Here is a 23,842-nt window from a genome sequence, read left to right on the forward strand (position 1 = left end):
TCCCACAGATGCTCGATCAGATTGAGATCTGGGCAATTTGGAGGCCAAGTCAACACCTTGAACTCTTTGTCATGTTCCTCAAATCATTCCTGAACAGTTTCTGCAGTGTGGCAGGGTGCATTTTCCTGCTGAACATTCCCATTGCCATTAGGGAATACCGTAGCCATGAAGGGGTGTACTTGGTCTGCAACAAAGTTTATTAGATGCTGTTTTGGGCCCTGACCCAGTCGTCTAGCCATCACAATTTGGTCACTGTGTATATATTGCTATATAATTGCATTTATGCAGTTATCCAATCATTCAATCATGTGGCAGCAGCACAATGCATAAAATCATGCAGATGCAGGTCAAGAGCTTCAGTTAATATTCACGTCAAACATAAGAATGGGGGAAAATGTGATCTCTGTGACTTTAACCCTGATTAACATTGAAGACTGGAAAAAGACCAGGTGATTTTTTTTCCTAATCTTCCAACTGTCCAGTTTCTGTAAGCCTGTGCCCATGATAGCCTCAGATTGCTGTTCATGGCACCCAGTGTGGTTTTCTGCTGTTGTAGCCCATCCACCTCAAGGTTTGATGCTCTGTGTATGCTGAAATGCTTTTCTGCTCACCAGTTGTAAAGAGTTGTTATTTGAGTTACTGTATCCTTCCTGGCAGCTTGAACCAATCTGGCCATTTTCCTCTGACCTCTCTTATCAACAAGGCATTTCCACCCACAGAACTGTTGCTCACTTAATGTTTATTTGTTTTTCACACCATTCTGTGTAAACTCTAGAGACTGTTGTGTGTGAACATCCCAGGAGATCAGCAGTTTCTGAAATACTTAAACCAGCCCGTATGGCACCAACAACCATGCCACAGTTAAAGTCACAGAGATCACACTTTTTCCCCATTCTGATGTTTGACGTGAACATTAACTGAAGCTCTTGACCTGTATCTGTACGACTGTATGCATTGCGCTGCTGCCACATGACTGGCTAATTAGATAACTGCATAAATAAGCAGGTGTACAGGTGTTCCTATTAAAGTGGACAGTGAGTGTGTATTAGTCCAACTGACCAGACAATTATGCTTTTAACTGTAATAACTAAAATAAACACTAATAAACAACCTTGTTAGTGGTTGACTGTGATCTTCATCATAAACACACACGTACACTTAACCATAAAGTTACTGGATTGTGAGCATTGCCTTTTAAAGTGTATTCATAGGTTGTTTTGTTCTGATTTATGAATCAGTTTGATGATTTGGAACCCTAATATTTACCTTACTGGCCTGTTTTTTGAAGGAAACCCACATGGAGAACACAGACAGAGACCACACGGAGAGTAACCCGAGCTCAGGATCAAACCTGGGACCCTGGAGCCGTTAGCCAGCACACCACACCACACCACACCACACCTAGTTCTAAGTACTGTTTTTCTGGATATATTCTGGATAGTGAACCATTTGTGCTCACTACCCAAAATGTAAGATTCCTGGCCTTGTGAACAAGTCTTACAACTTACACTCTTAATATAATGCAGCAAAACAAAGACTTGCTTCAAAGGGTTCCAAATATTATTATATTTATTAAGAGTCGACAGATAAAATATTCAAAGAAGCCAAAGCATTCCATGATACAGTGTTCAGTTTGTTCCAGGCATAGGCAAGGTTTTGTGAACTCCTATGATACTTGCAGCAAATTTTATAAGGGATACATATAAAATATTACTAAGTACAGCACAGATTATTGTTTCTTATGCATTTAGCTGGACAAAGTTATATCAAAAGTGGCAATGCAGACAGTGGTTGTTAATGCCCCTTAATATACAGAAGAGCAGAGCTGTCACTTCTATTACACCATGCTTCCACTTCAAATACAGTAAGGCAGTGGTTTCAATTCAAACATGTATGTTATGGTTATGCTGATTTAATAATTCTATGTAATGTTCAAACGAAATCGAATAGGACATTGCTTATGTGCAAACTAGAGCTGTAGTGTTTCACATGTTTAAAAAGAGCTAGGTGAAATATGCAGCACAGGTTGGCAATGAAGACGAGGATATTCCGAGTGTGTAGTTTGAGACCCTAAATTCACGGGAAGCATTTCCATGGTGGGGCAGAGGGTTAGAGTTTCTTCCTTCTTAAGTGGAGGATTCACTCCAGCTTTAGCAGCTCCACATCGAATATGAGTGTGGCATTAGGAGGGATGACCCCAGGGTGCCCTGTGGCTCCGTATGCCATATCTGGAGTGCAGGTGATTTTTGCCCGCTGACCGAGGCTCATCTGAGAATGAGATCAGAGATTAATACAGAATATTGAATGCTGTCTGTTTGATATGATCACTTCATTTACTAGAACAGCAAGGTAATGAGTGAAAAATAAAATCTTTTACATTACCTGTGCAACACCTTCCTCCCAGCCCTTGATGACTTCCTGTCGGCCGATTTTGAATTTGAAGGGCTTGTTTCTGTCTCGTGAGGAATCAAACTTTTTTCCGTTCTGCAGCATTCCTGCAGATATGCAATAGAATAATTAGCAATAAATATATCATACACCTCTAAATACAATATGAATAGCATTCTATATATTATTTACATTAAAAATATCAGAATAATGTTATTTGTAAGAAAGCACAAGAAAGCACTTAATCATTAAAACAGTCCTAAAAACTAAGTCGATGGATTTCACAAAAAATAGAACTGCACTAGCAAACTTCTAGGTTTCCTAGTGTGGTAGCAAATATTTATATTTAATATTAGGTGTGAAACTATGGTTATTCATCATCATATGCCTAACACACATTTGTCTTTTACACTATTCTTGTAGATGTTTCTCTGTAACCTAGAGACAGGAGATAGAAGCATAGTATGAAAAAAAGAGCTGTTAAACAAAAACTGTTTTGGAGATTGCACTGAACATGCTGTCTAAGAGTCTTTTCTTCCCTCATGTGTTTCAGAACAAAGTTGGTTTGCTCATATGGTGTCATCCATTCATTTGTTATGGGTAAAATATGAAGGACATTCCACCACAGAATATTGCCTTTCTCAGTTGCCTTTGCCCCCCAAGTACTCAATGCATGAAGCAAACTGACTTCAAAACAAAGGAATGATCCAATAACACCCGACTGGCTCCAAGAAACAAAACATTCTCAGCTTATCTAACTCTCCAGTGGCCTTCCATCTCTCATGATCCAAATGAACAAAAGGAATGTGGAATGTGAAACACTGGCCTAATTCAGGAGATTATTCTGAGGTTTTATGTAGGCCACCTTGTGCCGGCATCTATATTGCAAGGAACAGAACAGACAGGATGAAAAGCACTTACACAATACTGTACACAGAACGATTGTGCGCACAAGCATGGTGCGGATGTAAGCCTTAAATAAGCAGAGTTCATTATATCCTGAGTATATCCTGCTCATTATGACTAAGACAGGGCATATCTTAGTAGGGGCTGCGGGTAGCATTGTAGCCTCACATCTCCAGACTCCCTGGTTTGATTCAGATTTTGGGTTTCTGCTTGTTTTTGGGAGGAAGAAGGAAACCAGAGAAGCCGGAGGAAACCTCGACACAGACAGTAACTCGAGCTCAGGATCGAACCAGGGATCCTTGAGCTAGTCTAAGGTCAATCAGGACTTATGATTTGATGTTATGTTCCATAAGTTGTTTTCTGAGCAGCATGTAACCAAATGGGATGCATCTTTATTGTTAGCGGTCTAGAAGAGTTCGTATTGTATGACAGAATGACAGAGGGGTCACTGAAGGTGCACTCTTGGATGTAAAATGTGTACGGAAGACGTGAAATAAACATCACTGTGATAAACAAGTCCTGATAGATAAAGTGTTCATTAAGTCTGGTACGGTCCCAGCTGCATGTTCTGTCAGGAACTGGCTCCTCACCCAAAATGGCTCTGCAGGAACATTGTTTTGATGAAATATATATGGTGATGGGGGCAATCTTTGAAAACCCTGAAGATCACAGTTTCAGAATTGCACAGGTTAGTTGGTTTTGGGGTCAAATTTCAAAACCAACTATTAGAAGCCTTCTGAAAAGGTTGCATGGAAGAAATTTGCAACATCCTGTATCTCACCAAACATGATTAAAACTGCAACTGTAGAATTGAGCTTTTTGGCCATGCAAGGAGACTGCATATGAGGAAAAGGCCCCAAACTCATGGTAAAATATAGTGGTGGATTATGAATGCTTGACTGATGCTCAAAGCATTTCATGAGCCAGTATATTAGGACTGATGGCTATTCTGTCCTTCTTGGAGAGGGGGATAATGGCAGACAAACTGAGGCATGCAGGTACTTTGCATAGGGCTATGGAGTGGCTAAAATGTTGCTGAGAAATAGCCAAGCTGGATAACACAGTAAAGAGCTCCTATAATATAACTAAATAGCACTGAACTCAAACAGATGCTTTGCTGCACTGGTTTACCTTGTTGTTATGCCGATGCTTAGTGAATTGCCTTGTACAGTACTGCATCTACTCTTTCACTCTATACTTAGAAAGATCTAGTGCCTCTAGGAAGACCACTTTGCCAAGATATCTCCATACAGTATGGACGGCTGCATAAGTCAGTGCCTGATTATAATGGGCATTTACCATCTGTTCATCTCGCATCAACAGAAAATACGCTACAGTGTCGTACTCTTGAGCTGACACAGCAAGATACTGCTGATCCCAAGAGGCTGCTTGAGAACCACATAAAGCTTAGTTACTGATATCTTCATCACTCATGAGAATCAATGAAAAACTACTTTGTGACCCAAAGCTACTCCTACTCCTTCCCCAATCCAAATGTCCACTTTAGAGCTCATAGACAAGGTCTTTTCTCACTGCAAAAATGTGTGGCCTCTCTTCATGCTGAAACTCCAGAGCCACTTGAGCTTTGTGAGACGTCAGTGGGCCTGGGGGTCCATGTGCACTGTGTGGCGCTATTTTTACTCCTGTTTACAGTATCTGTTCAGCATAGCCAGCAGCCGGTCTCCACAAACCATGTAACCAGATCAGTACATATGCAAGCTGTCTGTAAAGGGCTCTGTAAAGACATGTAAGCACCTTTCAGCAATTAAACACTGCTTCAGCATTGGGGGACAAATACATAAGACTAAAACAAACAAAATTTGTCCACACATCAGTCAAGAGCAAGAGCAAAGGCTAAAGGTACTTTTAAAAATAAAATGCGAAAAATTGAGTGTAATTAAACTAGGACTACATAGAGAATGATGACCTACTTACACATAAAAAAAGCAAAAATTAAGAAAATGTACAACGGAAGAATGAAATAATTACCTAAACTGTTAAATGATAATTTTGAACACTGCAATCCTAAATTCTCTTATGTTGTATAACAGTATAGTGTTTAGTCAGTTTAATAGAATATTTAATGTTTAGTATATGAAAGTTATCTCTTCATTCAGAGGTTCTCTCTTCTTTAAGGAGACCCTACTGCTGTGTTTAGTGTCTTCCTGCCATAGATATTACTAAACCTACCTGTCAGTATTCCGCATGAATGGAAAAATACACTTGGCCTTCAGGTCATAGAGAATCTCAAGTTCAAGGTTTAAAGGTGCTGTGGTGACAAGTTCCAGTAGAAGGTTCTGGTAGAGTAAGATTTGTTCTCCTTTTCAGTCATGATATTATAGTAGGCATGTACTAAGTTTGTGTGATATAACAATTTAATTTAATGTTTATCTACAGGATATATCATTGCCACACTTTCCAGTATTGTTTTCTCCAATTATAATGTATTATATTAAATTTGATTTCCAGGGTCCATGGAGGACTAGTGGTTAGGCTACGGTGCTCTCACCGCTGCGCCCCGGGTTCAGTTCACAGCCACTGGGGTTGCACAAGACGGTGCACTCCCAGTGCCGGCCCCAAGCCCGGATAAAACTGGGGAGGGTTGTGTCAGGAAGGGCATCAGGCATTAAAACTGTGCCAAATCAAATATGTGGACCAATGAGCTGCTGTGGTGACCCCTAAAGGGAGCAGCTGAAAGATGAACATATTAAGTTAATATTTCCAGATCTGATAACTTTATGCATTTTGTTCATAGTAGCATCCTCAGTTTAACACTGGAGTACACTGGTGCAATTTAGCACTCATAAATATGCCAAAAGACTCTCTTTTCCCCCCCCAAAAAAATAAGCCAACCAACGTATTAATCCAAAATGATTTGCAATATTTTTGAACTCTCCAATATTAACAGACACCCCTTGGATAACCAGACCCCTTCCCCATCTCACATACTCTCAGCTGGACTCACTTACTGACAAGGTAAACAGAGACTGATTTCATTATTGTAATGATAAAATCTATCAATGTATGTTCAACTTAGCCAACATTATACAAGTGTGTAGTTAACATCAGTTAACTACGTTTATTAGGGATGCTACCGAAAAATGGTCAAAAATGGCATGTTTTTGGCTAAAAGCAACAAGGAACAAAAAAAAAATTGACCTACAAAGGCCAACAACAATGTGTCAAATCTAACACTTTACAAATGGATAATTAGAAGGTGAATAATTGTGCACTTTTTGGGGATTTTCAGTGCTCAGAAGCATTCAAACACTTTGAGCAATAGATCATGGACATTAGACAACCAATTTGTACAAGATTTCATCTAATAATGTACTGTTATTTATTTATTTATTTTTTTTACTGTTTCTGGGTGATTAAATACTTTGGGGGGTTTTTACATGTAAAATGCGAGCAGGGAAAAATCAATATCATACAAGTCTCACATGTGCTGATCATTAGTTTACTATATAATAATCAGTGAGCATAATATTATTATCTGGGATATCGTCATTATACAAGAATTTCATCCAGGGACAGGCGATGATAGGTAGCTCATATCTTTGCACATTAATGCATGAATGGCTCCAATCAAAAAGCAGCATAAGGCTGCTGTCTTCTAAGGTTAATTGTGGAGATATGGAAATTAATATGAATGTATACCCAAAACATGGGCTTCGTCTACCCACCTGGATAGAGTGATGTAGTTAACGGTGATGTATTTGGTACCTACAGCACTAACAAAGTTCCTCTATAATACAACATAACAAGAGACAGAGACATTACTGAAAAAGCCTGCATGGAGCCCGTGCATGCTTAGTGACAGTAATGTTATTAATAGAGCTGACAGGGCCACAAGAGCACTGATGATTTCCTGAGCTCCCAAAATAAAACAGAGTGAGAGTGGGCTAATTGATTTGTTCTGCCTGTCCGGGTTAGAGAAACATGGGTGTGCACTGGGGCTGTCCAGGCCAAGGACTAATTTAGGAAGTGGCTAAAGATAAAAAAAAAAAACATCCTGTTTTACTTGGCTCAGGAGTGTCTGGGGATAAAAGTTAGGGAGTGCTACAAAGCGAATTCATAGCTTTGATATTTCTGTATGTCATATTCATGAATCATGACATTATCGCCAAGATGCACACTATGCAAATTATAATTGCGGACCATCATTCTAGTCAAAGATTATATTATATTATAAATTGATTTTGTTAGTGATATTACATGGTCTGTGATCATTTTCCTGATCAGTGATTGTTGAGAAGCCCCACCACTGAAACACTGTTTCACTGCACATCAGACTCACAGACTGAGCAGATATGCAAGGAAAGTGTGCTATCTCTGAGTTCAGGAAACATAATCGGGACACTCCCTGAGAATTCTGTACTAATACATTCCATCTGCATCGCATTAATGCACTCGACTGTCCATGACGGGAAAGAGCCATTTAGTGAACCACAGATTATTTCAATTAGACACTCACTTTTTCATTTATACATTCTGTGTCAGGTTTAATATTCCAGTCATCACTGAAATAGGCAGACCAGGTCTTGATACTTCAACATTAGGTATAAAAAAAAACAGCACTATTTAATTGAGAATGTGTATGCCATGGCCTGTGTTAGGATTTGCACCACTTTCTCAATTCCAGACTGAGGCTGGACACTTAGAAAGCATCAGACTGTAATAAATCTAATCAAAGAATATTTCAGAACACTCAAAATATTTACAAAAAAAAATGCCTGGGCATGTTTCCTTTAATTTTTTTTAAAGGTTTAAATGGATAACAGTTCATGTCTGGAAACTGGGCCAGTAGCTGACGACAGCATGGAGCAGGAGCATCAGAGAATGAGATTTCTGTCTGGGCATTAGCACTCACCCAATAGGGTCAGCTGCACTGCAGACATCGACAAAGCAAAGCTGCAGTCCCTAATATAGAACTACATGACCGCATCGGCTTTGAAGCAATGGGAGGAAGCATGCCACAATGATGTATATAAATGTAGGCAGTTTCACTATAACAAATGGGAAAACCTGTAATTGAGTTCTGGCCAAAACATAAAAAAAAATTAAAATCTGGGTTTTGATTTAAATGGTGTTTTTCTGCCTATAACATACTTTAAGAAAATCTAAATCTATAGCCTGTTTAACTGTAAAAACAGCTGCAGGCTATGATTAAAACTGAGTATAGAGATAGACATCGTTTTCATGGTCATGTTCACTCACTACCAGTACCTCTTAGACAGTCAGTGTGTTGATGTCTTTCAGTGGAACTGGAGCGGATTATGTGAATAATTTAATCTTTTTCTTTTGAGGGAGTAACCAGATTTTAAAAACGTATAACTTTACTTGTGATTGAGATACGTGCAAAAGAGAAATGCATTTCTGTTCAGGAAAACCTTTAGCCTTCATAATTCATATAGTAGAAAATGTCAGTATGAAGGGTTTTTCCGGTCCACCGCACAAACAGTATCAAGTAGCCAATGTTTTTTCCAAATTTCCTTGCCCATCAAAAACAAAATGAGCAAGCCTCCCGAGTGGCGCAACAGAAAAGCGTTTGCAAACAGAGAGCTAACTCTGGGTGGGAGGGATGGCATACCCTCTCTCCCCTATCAATCACAGTGACACTAGCCATGGGCGTGTGTGAGCTCATGCACGTGGAAGGGGGCAGATAGCACTTTCCTCTGAATGTATTAAAGTAAGTGTGTTACACAGCCCCATGACACAGCATGAGCACCACTTCAAAAAGATGTGGTTGGAGGAAGCACCACCCTCCTGGCTTGGTTAGGGGGAAATAATAATAAGAGTAATAATAGAAATAATAATAATAATAATAATAATTTATAACAATGCAAGAAACATGAACAGAGCACTGGGGAGTATGTATGAATTTATTTCACATTGGATTTTTAGTAGGTTTTACTTAAAATTAAAATGTTTCCCTAAACACTGTCTGTGCGGAGTTCTCCCCATGCCTGGGGTTCCTCCAGGTTCTCTGGGTTCTTCCCATCTCCCAAAAACTGACATGTAGGTGGATTGGCTAAGCTAAAATGCCCCTAAGTGTAAATGTGTGTGTGTGTGTGTGTGTGTGTGTGTGCACGCATGGTGCCATGCAGTAGACTGGGACTTTGAGATGGACTTGGGATCTTTGAGAAAAGCCTCCTGGGTGAAGCTCCCTTAATTTCAAATAGTTTTGATTTGTTTAACACTTTTTTGGTCACTGTATAATTTATAATGTGTTTTTCCATAGTGTTAATGTCTTCATCATTATTCCAATAGCAGCAAATTGTCACAGCCTTGTCCAAAATGAAGTGTTAATGTATTTGATCATCGGATGCCAGAGGATACTCAGTGATTAAGATTCTGTGCTAGTGACTGTAAGGTTGTGAATTTAAATCTCAGGACTGACAGTGAGCCAAAGTGCAAGAGCACCCTTGTGCCAGTTCATTAACTGCTCAGCTGTATGCTTGTATCTCAATTCTAAGTGACTCTGGACAAGCACTTTAGCCCTCAACTGCTCATAAATATACTTGGATACCCCCAAGACCTGCTGTATCATCATCCCATTTTCATTACTTCAGGAACAATAAACAATAAAAACTGCTCTTAAAGCATTCTGCGCTGCATGAAATGTCATTCAGGATACAATTGTCCTCTAAACATGCCTGCCATTTTATACTTTCCCATGGTTCATGAAAAGATTAATCTTTCAGTACAAATTAATTACTGACCAGATTGTTTGCTTGGAGAAAAAAAACAATAGGGACTGAGGAAAGGCTTGGTAGGGTGCGATAACAAAATAACTTGAGTTAACTCCAGTATATTGCAGAGTTATCAAACAAATGCTTTTAGATACACAAGGGGGGAAACGTTAAGCAAACTGGGCCAGAAAGTTGTTATCAACATCCTGTTTCCTGTCTGTGTAACCTGGGTGTCTAGGAGTTAGGACTGCTGGATTCACAATAACATGGAAAGTCCAAAAGCAATAGGAAAATTCTCTTTACCTATATAATGCACTACACATGTCTGTCCCTTCTTTGGAAAGGTTCTCCCTGTTGAAAAAAAAGTGAATGAAAGTGTGAGTAAACAGCACAGGTGATTAATGACATTAACATTACAGTCTTATGTTTCCTGCAGATCAGTTAACTGAAACAAAGGCCATCTCATCAGCATAACACAGTACAGTACTGATACATATTACAGTGTGGGAAAGTAAACGTAAGTATGCATGCATATGGCTGGTAATATCAAATGTACTGCCACCTGGTTACTCTGTGGGACTGAGAGGAATTCATGCTGCATGACTGCAGGCTTCAGGGAAGGGGGGGATTCGTGAGATAAGATTTCAGTCCAGTCCAAGGCATGCTGAAGCAACCGGCTTGAGTGTAAATGAGATATTACCATGGAGAGTTTGTACTCCATATAATTCTACACTACTGGCAAGTAGGTCTTAAAACTGTTCCAATGTTCCATGATTCGTTTATATCACTTCACTATTTTCTGTTAACAAACTTCATCCCCATTCCAATTTTGTACATTAACTAAATGGAAATGTTCACACTCTTGTCCCAGTGAGGCCTTATTATGTTAAGGAAAGGGGTCATCCATGGCCTTACCTTAATCCCCATTACAAGAATCTTGTAGTGTGTGTATGTGTGTGATTACCACTGACAAGGGAAGTTGTTGGGACAGTTAGTAAATAGTTATGCAAAACATATTTGTATAATTCAAATCTGTATAATTCACCATATTAGTAATTAGAGTACTTTTACAGAGAGAAAAATGTGTGGTTAAATTTGTGCATAATTACCACAAAATCACAGGGAAAGAATAAGTAACCAGAATGACTTTTTAATGCATTGGTGTTGGATAAATGCATTGGTGTGGACAACTGACCATCACACCCTTATGTGGTTCTTCCCCAAACTGTTGCCATAAAGTTGGAAGCACACAATTGTAAAGGATGTCTTTGTATGCTGTATCATTGCAATTTCCCTTCACTGGAACTAAGCAGCCCAAACCTGTTCCAGCATGACAATGCCCCTGTACACAATGCAAGCTCCATGAAGACATGGTTGGCCAAGGTTGGTGTAGAAGAACTCAAGTGTCCTGCACAGAGCCCTGAACTCAACCCCACCGAACACCTTTGTGTTGGATAATTTGGAACGCCGACCGTGCCCCGGCCTCTTCGCCTGATCAGTGTCTGACCTCACTAATGCTCTTGTGGCTGAATGGATAAATCCCCACAGCTACGCTCTAAAACCTAGTGAAAAGCCTTCTCGGAGGAGTGGAGGCTGTTATAATAGCAAAGAGGGGACCAACTCACTTTTAATGCCCTTGGTTTTGGAATAGGACGCATATATGGGTGTGATGGTCAGGTGTCCACAAACATTTAGCCATATAGTGTAACTTTGGAAAGACTCTTATTTGTTACCTATAATAATTGTGTTTTTTGTGGATTTGTGTTATATAGGTTTGTTTTTAAACATTCATTGTCGCATTAGCAATCCTAGTAGACTTCTATTATAAGTAAGTTGAGCAAACAGGTTTTCTGTTCTTTTCTGCGTCAAAATGGTTGTCTGTGGTAATCCCACATATACTTAAAGCCTGTAGAAACAAACAACCAAACAAAAAAAACAATATCTGTATCAACTACCGAAGAATAAAAGTGGCCCTTTTAAGTGACAAATTCTCTCTGCTTCACTCAACCAAATAATTCTGTACTTGGACTGAGGCTGGAGTGTTTCATGTCAGTGCAGTGAAAATGTTAACTTCTAACTACACACTGTCACATATCCAAAAAGCATCTTAGTTGATATTGGATTATGCGGTTATCATCACGCTGGGAGTTTTTCAACGTGTTCTACTAGTATCTTACAGTGCATATGTATATGCATACAGTACATTCAAAAGTATTCATACAGCTTTACTTTTTCCTCATTTTGTTACATTACAGCTTTCCTTTAGAATGTATTGCATTCATGTTTTTCTTCATCTGCAAAAAATATTCCATAATGGAAAGGCATAGTTTTTGTAGATTTCTTAAAAATAAAACATAACATTTACATAAGTATTCAGACCCATTGTTATGATACTCGAAATTGAGCACAGGTGCTTCCTGATTCCACTGATCATCCTTGAAATATCCGTACAAATTGAATAAAGTTCATCTGGAACAGCACACCTCTGTCTGTAGCCACACAGCTGACAGTGCATGTAATGAATTATTTGTAGACCTCCAAGACAGGACTGTGTCAAAGCACAGATTGATGGTCCGGAAGAACTCAGTGGCTTCCAACATTCCTAAATGGAAGACATTTTGAAACTTCCTAGAAATGAAGCCTTCCTAGAACTAAGCAAACAGAGGAAAGAGGCTTTATTCAGGTAGGTGACCAAGATCCTGATGGTGACTCTCACGGATCACCAGAGGTCCTGTGTGGAGATGAGAGAATCTGCCAGAAGGACAACCATCTCTGCAGACTGTAGTGTGACCAGACAGAAGCCACTCCTCAGTAAAAGGCAAATGATGGCTCACTTCAACTTTGCTAAAAGGCATCTAAAGGACTCTCAGACTATAAGATATAAGAAATAAGATTGACTGGCCTGTCTGACAAGCAAGGAAACTAGGCAATGCTAGCCAGTTCCATCTTTACATTGAAGTGCAGTGGTGGCTTCCCATCCAACCTGACAGAGCTTGAGAGGTTCTGTAGAGGAAAACGGGAGAAGATACCCATATCCAGGTGTAACATCATACTCAATAATAATGTAATTGCTACTGAAGTGCTTAAACAAAGGAAAGGGTGTGAATACTTGTGTAAATGTTATATTGTTTTTAATACATTTACAAAATTGTGTGGAAACCTTTTAATGACTTTTCATAAAAATGTAATCAGTCAATTTTAGAATGAGGTTGTAATGTAATAAAATGGAGGACTACTTTCTAAATGAGTTGTATACAACGAGTGGTGACAAATTTGAGGGAAAAAAATTGTCTTAGTAAGGTGTTGGGCCACCGCAAGTCCCCAGAACAGCTTCAGTGTGTCTTGGCATTGAGATAAGATATTCCCTCAATTGGTATTTTGATGACGGTGGTGGAAAGCGCTGTGTAACATGTTGGTCCAAGATCTCTCATAGGTGACCAACTGGGTTGAGATCTGTTGACTATGAAGGCCATAGCATGCTATTTACACCATGTTCAAATTCATCACACCATTCAGTGAGCCTTTGTGCCCTGTGGATTGTCATCCTGAAAGAAACCACTCCCATCAGGAGAGAAATATTTCATCAAAGGTAAAGGTGATCAGCCAGGATATCTTTGTATAGATTTACAGTGATGCTTCCCTGCGATGCCTCCAATAGCTTACCAGAGTCACATTTTTTTCCTTTAATTTGTCATCAGTTTGTATGTTAATAACAAATAATTGCTGTGGTAAGTTAGTGCAGGCATTAAAGAATCCATTTTGTATACAAGATCCAAGGTCTGGCAGCTGATACCTGGTACTGATGAATTACTGACACACTTTGAGCAACTGAGCAATACTTCTGTTTCAGACAAATGGGAAAAATCAGAGTCGCAATGGTGGTGTGATTAAAGACAAAATGCTGAGCGACCTGTGATTACATGCTACATCTGCATTGTGTCAGCAACCATCACATACAGTATATTCATGACATTCTCCATACTTCTTATCCTACACAGGGTCACGGGGAGCCTGGAGCCTATCCCAGGGGACTCGGTGCACATGACAGGGGACATGCTGGATGGGGTGCCAACCCATGGCAGGGCACAATCACACACACACACACTCACAAAGGACAATTTAGAGATGCCAATCAGCCTACAACGCATGTCATTGGACTGGGGGAGGAAACCGGAGTACCCAGAGGAAACCCTCGAAGCACGGGGGAGAAGATGCAAACTCCACACACACAGGGTGGAGTCGGGAATCGAATCCCCAACCCTGGAGGTTAGCAAACGTGCTAACCACTAAGCCACCGTGCCCCCCTGTATTCACGACATAACCCTGTGTAAAAAAAATGGCCTGACTGGCTACCAGTTGCCAAGCGGGAAGGCCGAGCTGGTCAAACTGGTAGACAATCTTCACCAGATGGTATGTTATTTGAGTGGCTCTGCCTGTGTTTCGTCAGCTGGTAGCCAGTCAGACCAAGCAGGAGTTTCAGCAGAGAAAATATCCCCTCCTGAGAGTGTTAGATGAGCTAAAACACTGGGAGAAAATGTTCAGGACAGAGGGTACTCCAGGCTCCAGGACCAGGCTTGGGAACCTGTGCCTCAGTGTCAGGTATCAGCTCACTATATCCCTGGTGTGTGTTAACCAGAGTCCTAGTAGGCTATAGTGATGAAATTGAGCGCAACAAGTGGTGGATTTGGAAAGGTGGAAAGGGTGCAGTGTGTGTAGCAATCCAAGCTGTGTGAAAATGATCCGTTACATTATCATGCAGCAGAGCCAGGAGCGTCACGTGACATGAACCCCCGTGCGTTTACACTCACTCACACACATCACTCTGGGGAAAGAAAAAGAAAAAGAAATCAAGATCATTCAGACTCGGGTGTAGGTGAGGAGCTAAGGATTAGCCTGTAAAGCTCCTGTCTAGCCCAGACCGGCTGGAGCCATCCTCTACATTACAGCTTCCCTTATCGATCCAGCATATTCCTCTCAGCAAGCCAGCTCAGAGAGCAAGGGAAGAACGGAAGTAGATAACAGCAGCAGAACAACAGCAGCCTCTGGCTTCTGTTTATCATCTGGTGTGTCTCTTTAATTCTCTGCCTAGACTGAGCAAAGAACATATCCTACCCTGTAACCCAATCTGCCTATATGACTTCAACACCAGCCTTAGAATATTTATCATTCATTCATTCAGTCACCAGAGCTTAGATTTAACTGGAAATGAGCTCAGTGTGTAATAAAGTAAGCCAGAGAATGCAGGGTCTCACTGATCGGGCTGTAGATGTGAGAGTATGCAGTAAGAGGAAAGCTGTTTCCTCGCTGCAGGGCGTCCAAATGCTTTCAAAAAGCTTCAGTTATTATTATTATTTTGTTATTATAGAGAGACTTACCGTCGCCTGGAGATATCGTCTCCACTTCTACACCCATGTCGATATACTGGGCTTATAGGAGTGTAAATGAGCAGCAGAGAGGAGCAGGTATGCTGAGTGGTGGTGGTGGAGGAGGAGGAGGAGGAGGAGGTGTGTGGAGCTGCACTCCGCCCACTGGGGGCCGCACCGCGCGCTGAGGAAGCAGCCTGAGCTGATAATAAGAATAAGAATAATTAAAGACGCAAGCAGCATTTTCGGGGGCCAAGCACCCAGACTCAGTGAGCTCACATTCACAGATGTGCTATAACTGTTGCCTGAGAAAACACAGGAAAGCGCCATAACTTCAAGGGATTTAGGAGTGATTAGTAGTTTCAGTCATGATGTCTAGGTTTTGGCTACAGACACTGGTGCAATTGTCTGACTGGAGGAGGAAAGTTCTAGATGAAGTTCTAGATGCTGCAGCTGCCACTATTGCTGTGACCTGTGGGCTTGTCTGCTGCTGCTTTGACCTGTGGTCGTGATTGCTCCTGCTCTGACCTAAAAATATTTCTCTTCTTGCAGTTAAAAAACATCTAAGGTGTTTATGTTTTTTTTTCTCATCAGTCTGGGCCGTTTTTCCCCACTTTGTGCAAGTTTAGACAGGTATCACTATGATGTGAGCCATATGATATGATTTGGTGAAGATTGGTCAAAATTTGGAGGAGGAGTTAGATGGAAGTATTTCTGGCATATTATTGTAACTTTTGACCAGTAAGTGGCGCTGGCACAAAATTTGTGGTATAGCCTCAGGGTATGGTCCTGAAGACGCCTACCAAGATTTGTGTCAGTGCGCAAGGTCGTTGATGAGATACAGCCTCACGTCCTGTTTGGCAGCTTTGCTGTCAGATTTGTTGGCACATTACAGGCAAATTGTTTGGAATATTAGCAGTCTTTTGATAATTTTTGTCTGGGTTGGTCTGAACATGATGTATACCAAATTTGGTGTTGATTGGACATAATTTGTAGGAGGAGAAACAAAAAAAAAGTTTTTGCCAAAATCCAAAATGGTGGAAAATCTAATTAGGCGAAAATTGACGTCAAATTGTGTTGAACTCACCTCGACCCAGGGAATCCAGGGATGCCTGGCTTTTAAATGTGGGACACACGGTTCAAAGGTTATGACCATAAATGTACATAAATGTTCTGTCCAAATTGCATGTCATATGAATTTTGCCTTTTTCAAAATATCACTTAGCTCTATTAAGAAAGTAAATAGCTACAATGAGTAAAAATCGTAAAATATTATGCCTAAAAATTCTTCACATTCAAGTCTAAAATATTTATATATATAACGGCAAGCCTGTAATGGTCTTAGCAACAAATCATTGGTCAGTAAATGAGCAGGAATTAAACAATTGCACTCCTGAGAGCTCCTGTGCCACCATTTACTCGTTTCCTTTTGCTGCAGTGAACTGTTTGTCTGGGGAAAAGCTAGAAACAGGGAAATTCACTTACATAGTCTTCTTGTATGCAAAGGTAAAATCATGCTAATGATTAAAATGTTTGATGTAAAATTGAAACTAACACGTGTCTGGGTGTACAAAATTAACAAAATATATATCTTCTGGGATGTTTTTCTTAAAAGACTAGTCATTATTTGGTTATCTGCCACACCTGAGGCAGCCCATCAAGGGTCGAGCAGGGAGAGATTTACAGTATTTGTTTAATTCCTGCTAATTTCCTGACCAGTGATTTGTTCTTAAGACCGTTAAAAACTTAATATTTTGTCATTTTGGGCTTGGCCCAGATATTACCAGAGATACTGTATGGTGCACTGGGAAAGGCAAAAGTCTATACAGGAACAGAAATTTTTGTTTAGGTTAAACTTAGTTACAGTAATGATCTAAAGTGATCTAGATGTGATTTATAACTTATATTTTAACATATATTTTGACTATCTATAAGTGTGGGCACTATGCATGAAAAGGTTAAGTTAAAAACTAACAAACAAACAAACAAACAAACAAATAAATAAATAAACTCAAATATCCACTGGGTAAACTTTACTGAACTCACTTCCTGAAAACATAGAACTGCATGTTTAATTTAAATTTAATTTGCTTTAAAACCAGACTACACAGTTCACCATTCCCTGAATAGCCTATAACACTAAATAAGTAAACAAATGAGGACTACAATAATAATAATAATAATAATAATAATAATAATTATTATTATTATTATTATTATTATTATTATTATTATTATTATAAAGAAGGACAGATCAAACTCGTAAGAGAAAAAGAAAAAGTATACGAATCATTTAGCAGCCTGTTATACAGTAATATGTAAACGGTCATTTAAGTGGAAAAAAGACACATATTCCCACAATGCTTTGCTCTAACTTGTTTCCGTTTGTCCAATACTTTAAACATGTCCGAGTAGAAACATAACCCGTATTAAATACTGGCAGTATTTTAGTTTGCTTTTGTTTCAACATAATGATGGTATGTTTTAATTATATTATGCACAACCAGTGTCTTTTAACTTTTATGTTGTATAATATAGGAATTTAAATCGCAAAATTTATTTATAACGTCTATTAGCATTATTGTTTGCACACATGCTAGTTAGCAACGTAGCGGAGTAAACGCGAGTAGCTGGCATGCTGGCTAACTAGTTCAGTGTTTGTGTAATAAACTTTTTTTTTGTAGTTTCACGGGTAAGCGAATGGGTTTTAAAGTGTAATGCAATTGACTAAAATGAGAAACACAACACTGTACTTTTAGAATAGGCTAATCTTGCTTGAAACTAGTACTCTTAGGGGGGTCATGTCAGATTAATCAGGTCATCCTTGAGCAGGATTAGGGATTTCACATTTCAGAAGACTAGGGGAAGAGGCTTTAAGTATTCTGAGTGTACATCATGCACAACCTTGCTGAGCTCTCTTTCATTACTGCCTTGAAGAAGTACACATTTTGATAGATCAGTCCCTTTCTTTCACCTTGACTAATTAAAATTCTCAAAATCTGTTCACTTGACAGACCTAACAAGCATGGAATTAGGAAAAGCTAAACTTCTGAGGACTGGACTCAATACTTTGCACCAAGCCATTCATCCTGTCCATGGGATAGCCTGGACAGATGGGAGACAGGTTTGCCTCACCTCATTCTACTATGTTGCCGGTGAGCCTAAATTTGGGGACACAAACGTAATTGGACAATTTGAACATGTGTTTGGACTTTTCTGGGGACCTCTGTGTTGCTCGGGGTCTCCTGCTCTGCTCGCGGTGCAGCACAAGAAGCATGTGACGGTGTGGCAGCTTCAGCTGAGTGCCCTCGAGCAGAACAAGCTGCTGTGCACCCAGACGTGTGAAATGAGTGAGCCTTTCCCACTGCTGTCTCAGGGCTGTGTGTGGCACCCCAGACAAGACACCCTGGCGGTTTTGACTAAGCAGGATGCCTCTGTGCTGTTCTCTGTGCGAGTGGATAATCGTCGAGTGAAGGCAGACATCCGTGGCAGTGGTCAAATCCATTGTGCATGCTGGACTAAAGACGGAACCAGACTGGTGGTTGCCATTGGTAGCGCTCTTCACTCCTATATATGGAACGACATCCAGAAAAGTCTGGTGGCGTGTTCATTTTGCCCTGTTTTTGATGTTGGGGGCCATATCTGTGCCATTGAGTCTACCGATGAGGCTCAGGTGGCTGTTACAACAGAACTGCCCCTAGATAAAATCTGTGGGCTTAATGCAGGTATTGCCTTTGATTTACCAAATGAATCAAAGCCATTGTCCTCACATCAGTGTCCTGCTGTAATTTCAGAAGATGATATTTGCTCAGAATCCAGGAGAATGTCCTTTGACTCTGAGCGTTCACTACCTTTAGGGTTCATTTCATCCTCTGGCTCCACTGACCTTACGCACATTCTGGCAAAACACCGAAAGTCAGACCCAAGCCCTTTGATTCACCTGAGGCGACGAGATCATTTGACAGGATCAGGTCAAGATTCGTCACATTTGATTTTGGTCAAGTACGAGAAAAAGGTCACGACCACCAGGAAAGTAAGCATCCCTGGTATTCTGGTCCCTGATATCATGGCCTTTGATCCGCAAGGAAACATAGTCGCGGTGGCATCCAATACCTGCAACGTGGTGTTGGTCTACTCCATCATGGCGTCCTCCATGCCCAACGTTCAACAGATCCACCTGCAGAAGAATGAAAGACCTAAAGGCTTATGCTTCCTTAGCAGCAAGCAGATCCTAGTCATGCTTGGCCGACAGAGGTCCAACGACCCAGCCTTCCTTCCGTCTTCCAACACGGACAAATACATCCTCAGGCTCGCAGCTCGGGAGCTGGTGTTTGACGAGGGCAGTTGTCCAACATCTCCAGTTGTCCAGAAGCCTGAGTCTCCGAGTGATCTCCATGAGTTTAGGCGTCATTCGGAGGCCTACGCTAAAGATTTTGCAGTGAAGGACCTTGTTCTTCCAGGGGGATCAGTAAACCTGTCATCAAATATCAGGAAGAAGCTAATTGAGGAAGTGTGTACCTCCGAGTCAAGCTCAGCCGACTTCTCAGACAGAGCCACTTCCAGCACCTCCTCCATCACTTTGGAAAACTACGATATGGATCATGTCAATCGCATGGCCACGCTAGCAATAGCCAGCCATGCCAACAATGAATCCACTCGACCATCTTCCCCTCGATACACAGCATCAGAAAAGTTGCTCACTGATTCTCCTCTGCTGAAGAACAGCTGTCTGGCAAAAGAGAATAACCTCGAACAACTCGCAAACAACATGGAGAAGATATTTGCCCGCTTTGCAGAGGTGCAGCAGTGCCTCTCAGAAATCAAAGACTTCACCCACAATGGGAAAAAGCTCATGAGCAGCTACCCATCTGCTTGTGAACCACAATATGTCCATGTTACGTGTCAGGTATGACAACAATGCAATTATGCCATTACGTTTTTTTTTTGTTTTGTTTTATGGTTGAAATTACGGATGGATGATTTGAAGATATTATATGTCTTTTTCTGAAATATTGGTTTCATAACAGACAAACTACACTGTTATTTACTGTAACAAGTAGATGATTAAACATTCAGTGCTTGCTTCATTTTTCATCTTTCCTCATTATTGTTTTAACATTGAATGAAAAATATAATTGTAGTTTTTTTAATCATGGTAAAGTTTGTTTATGTGATAATGTCTTCATATATCATGATATATCTTTGCCATATTAGCCAAGCCTATCTGAAACGTACTAGAGAACAAATAACAAGTTACTGCAGAGCTCATTGAGCTTTTCAGTTTTCCAGGTTATTGAATTCAAAGCAATAAGTAAAACAACAGTTTTATATTTAGTTCTTTTAGATGCAGTTCTTTTTTTTTTGTTGAGACTTGTCAGATTGACTTGAATTTGCTGACCTTGGAAGGACTTTTAAGAACATGATCACTTTGCCTTAATCTGCACTAAGCTGCCAGTTTATTAGGAACACCCAGATAGTATCTAATAAGGCAATTCAGTGAGAATAGATTGTTCTATTTCACATACCATCAGTTTAGTTGGCAGTTTAGTAGGTACTACATAGGTTGAGCTGACTAACTTTGCTTTACACTGTCTTGTGAATAGTACGAATGTAGGTAAAGGTAGCTCACAATACCTGGAGCACTTTGTATATTATACAGTTTAATAGGAAAAATATATGGCCTGTTTACTCTCAGACACTTCCTATGCCTTGTGCACGTGAGAATTTATGTAAGAAATCAACATTAAAGCAATTTTTTTCCTCTGCCCCTTAGACGCAGCTGTCAGAGAACGTGTACACGGATGAAAGGAGACCAGTGCTGTTGTGTGAAGGGAAACTCTGTCTCCGAGTCCTGCAGGAACTCTTCAACCTGACTGTTATGGAGATGATGCATGGTATGTTCTTGTAATATCATCTACCAAGTCTTTCTTCTGAAGCACAGAATAATTCACTATTGTAATGGGAAAATGAGAGATGCACTCTGGAAAATGAACCCAAGGAATATCCAAAAATTGTCAATTATTTACAAATAAGTAAATTTGTTTACTGGTTACATGATTTTGAAAATAATAATGAATTTAGACTTCATTTTGAAATATAAGTATATACAAATAGTATACAGTTAGATATTATACTCTAGTATTTCTTATACAGTTTTCACAACTAGGACAACACAGTAGTGCAGCATATAGCATTGCCGTCTCACAGCTCACAGGGTCCTGGGCACAATCCTGAGCTGGGGTTGCTGTCAGTGTGGGGTTTTTGTGCATGTTGTCCCTGTGTGTGCATAGGTTTCCTCTGGGTTTTAGGGTTTCTTCCCACTGTCCAAAAACATGCAGGTAGGTGGATTGGCTACTCTAAATTGGCCCTAGGTGTAAATGAGTATGTGAATGGTGCCCTGAGATGGACTGGCATCCCATCGTGCACCCAGTGTTACCGGAATAGGCTCTGAGCAGGATAAAGCAGTTACTGAGTGTGAGTGACCGAGTTTATTCAGGTAGTTAATTGGCTGTGACGAAAATAGGTAACAGGTTATGGGCATTGATCCGATTTAAGGTTTAAGTCAAATTATAGCCTCCCCTTTGAAGTGTACTACATTAGCCTTACATATGACCTGCACATTTGTGTACATCTAGTAGGCCATCCTGACCATCTGACCAATCTACTATTTGTGCTGTGACCTCAGGTTATAGTGCAGAATTTATACATCCTTAGGTTATAGTGCAGAATTAATATATCATTAGGTTATAGTGCAGAATTAATATATCATTAGGTTGTAGTGCAGAATTAATATATCATTAGGTTGTAGTGCAGAATTAATATATCATTAGGTTATAGTGCAGAATTAATATATCAGGTTATAGTGCAGAATTAATATATCATTAGGTTATAGTGCAGAATATATATATATTATTAGGTTATAGTGCAAAATTAATATATCATTAGGTTATGGTGCAGAATTTGTACATTATTTGGTTATGGTGCAGAATTTATATATTATTAGGTTATAGTGCAGAATTTGTACATTATTAGGTTATAGTGCAGAATTTATATATTATTAGGTTATAGTGCAGAATTTGTACATTATTAGGTTATAGTGCAGAATTTATATATTATTAGGTTATAGTGCAGAATTTGTACATTATTAGATTATAGTGCAGAATTTATATATTATTAGGTTATAGTGCAGAATTTATATATTATTAGGTTATAGTGCAGAATTTGTACATTATTTGGTTATGGTGCAGAATTTATATATTATTAGGTTATAGTGCAGAATTTGTACATTATTAGGTTATAGTGCAGAATTTATATATTATTAGGTTATAGTGCAGAATTTGTACATTATTAGATTATAGTGCAGAATTTATATATTATTAGGTTATAGTGCAGAATTTATACATTATTAGATTATAGTGCAGAATTTGTACATTATTAGATTATAGTGCAGAATTTATATATTATTAGGTTATAGTGCAGAATTTATATATTATTAGGTTATAGTGCAGAATTTATACATTATTAGGTTATAGTGCAGAATTTGTACATTATTAGATTATAGTGCAGAATTTGTACATTATTAGATTATAGTGCAGAATTTATATATTATTAGGTCATGGTGCAGAATTTAATTTATCATTATATCAAAGACAAAATGTGTTGAAATTGCCAAATTGTGTGTTTTTTAAAAGATTTATCTGTGTCTTCTTCTATACAAATGTTTGTCAGAGTGGTTAATATAGATTATTTTGGTGGCATTTATGACATGCTGTGGCTGTATCTATCCAGGGCCAATGTGGATTATCCTAGTGGCCGATGCAGACGGATTTGTACCGCTCACTTTCAAGCACCAGGAGGAGCTCACCATACGGAGTGCGAAGAGGAAGCTTCCCTTCAAGTCTGCCAACGGGAGCAATGACCTACCTCTTGAAAATCAACAAATATAGAACAGTGATTTTGTGCATTGTAGCCTTTCCAGTCCAAACACTCCCCACTCCACTACTGAACATCATGTTGAGAAGACAATGCCTCATAATGAATGTTTACAGGGCAATAGTGGCTTTGTTGTATATAAATGAAGACCAGTTCTATTTTTATACATCATAAAGAAAATACTCGAGTGCCTGCTTTTATGGTTTAATATTTATTGTTGGTGTAAACACCTGTCATGCATCTCAGGAGAAAATAGATTGTTAACAAATAAAATTGTAATGATTTATTTTCATTCTAATTCTAATTCTAATTCAATTCTAATAAGTGAGAATTAAGTAGTAAGAACTGCTAATTTGCCCCTCACCCTAAACATATCTTTTCAAATGGGATTATTTTTGCAAGTGAGACTGTGTTGTGAAGACAGATGTTAGTGGCCAGAGGATCTGAAACTTTTGAAGTATCTGATAGTTTTGGCTCGGGTTACAGTTACAGTTCTATATACTGAAATTGTTTACTTTTATTATTACAGACTCCAAATATGTCCTGTGAACTATGACC

The 23,842-nt window shown here is 39.4% G+C and overlaps 2 protein-coding genes across 6 annotated transcripts; one reads left to right on the forward strand and one right to left on the reverse strand.

Annotated features, from left to right (window-relative positions):
- Positions 1-1,551: 1,551 nt before the first annotated feature.
- Positions 1,552-15,518, reverse strand: fkbp1b (FKBP prolyl isomerase 1B). Of its 3 annotated transcripts, XM_026944461.3 has the most exons (4): positions 15,365-15,518; positions 10,293-10,340; positions 2,383-2,495; positions 1,552-2,268 (listed from the first exon to the last, which is right to left on the reverse strand). In XM_026944461.3, exons 1-4 carry the CDS (start codon positions 15,399-15,401, stop codon positions 2,140-2,142), a joined length of 327 nt encoding a protein of 108 aa, XP_026800262.1. In that variant the 5' UTR covers positions 15,402-15,518; the 3' UTR covers positions 1,552-2,139. The 3 variants fall into 3 exon arrangements, with proteins under 3 accessions (XP_026800262.1, XP_034169623.1, XP_053097966.1); XM_034313732.2 differs by lacking the exon at positions 10,293-10,340 and having other exon boundaries at positions 15,365-15,514; XM_053241991.1 differs by lacking the exons at positions 10,293-10,340; positions 15,365-15,518 and adding an exon at positions 4,828-4,981.
- wdcp (WD repeat and coiled coil containing) lies at positions 15,500-23,570 on the forward strand. Of its 3 annotated transcripts, none has more exons than XM_053241989.1 (4): positions 15,500-15,621; positions 18,367-20,258; positions 21,126-21,246; positions 23,141-23,570. In XM_053241989.1, the coding sequence occupies exons 2-4, from the start codon at positions 18,378-18,380 to the stop codon at positions 23,296-23,298; spliced, it is 2,160 nt and encodes a 719-aa protein (XP_053097964.1). In that variant the 5' UTR covers positions 15,500-15,621; positions 18,367-18,377; the 3' UTR covers positions 23,299-23,570. The 3 variants fall into 3 exon arrangements, with proteins under 3 accessions (XP_053097964.1, XP_026800169.3, XP_026800170.3); XM_026944368.3 differs by lacking the exon at positions 15,500-15,621 and adding an exon at positions 17,676-17,829; XM_026944369.3 differs by lacking the exon at positions 15,500-15,621 and adding an exon at positions 17,862-18,044.
- The last annotated feature ends 272 nt before the right edge of the window (positions 23,571-23,842 follow it).

The sequence above is a fragment of the Pangasianodon hypophthalmus genome, chromosome 19 (genome assembly GCF_027358585.1).
Source record: "Pangasianodon hypophthalmus isolate fPanHyp1 chromosome 19, fPanHyp1.pri, whole genome shotgun sequence".
Lineage (NCBI taxonomy): Eukaryota > Metazoa > Chordata > Actinopteri > Siluriformes > Pangasiidae > Pangasianodon > Pangasianodon hypophthalmus.

Excerpts from the sequence above, each read along its gene's own strand:
- fkbp1b (XM_026944461.3), bottom strand. The coding sequence starts at position 15,401 with ATGGGTGTAGAAGTGGAGACGATATCTCCAGGCGACG. Across the intron at positions 10,341-15,364 it reads GACGATATCTCCAGGCGACG|GGAGAACCTTTCCAAAGAAG; the intron begins GTAAGTCTCTCT and ends TTTTTTCAACAG. Across the intron at positions 2,496-10,292 it reads ATGTGTAGTGCATTATATAG|GAATGCTGCAGAACGGAAAA; the intron begins GTAAAGAGAATT and ends GCATATCTGCAG.
- wdcp (XM_053241989.1), top strand. The coding sequence starts at position 18,378 with ATGGAATTAGGAAAAGCTAAACTTCTGAGGACTGGACTCAATACTTTG. Across the intron at positions 20,259-21,125 it reads ATGTCCATGTTACGTGTCAG|ACGCAGCTGTCAGAGAACGT; the intron begins GTATGACAACAA and ends TCTGCCCCTTAG. Across the intron at positions 21,247-23,140 it reads TGTTATGGAGATGATGCATG|GGCCAATGTGGATTATCCTA; the intron begins GTATGTTCTTGT and ends GTATCTATCCAG.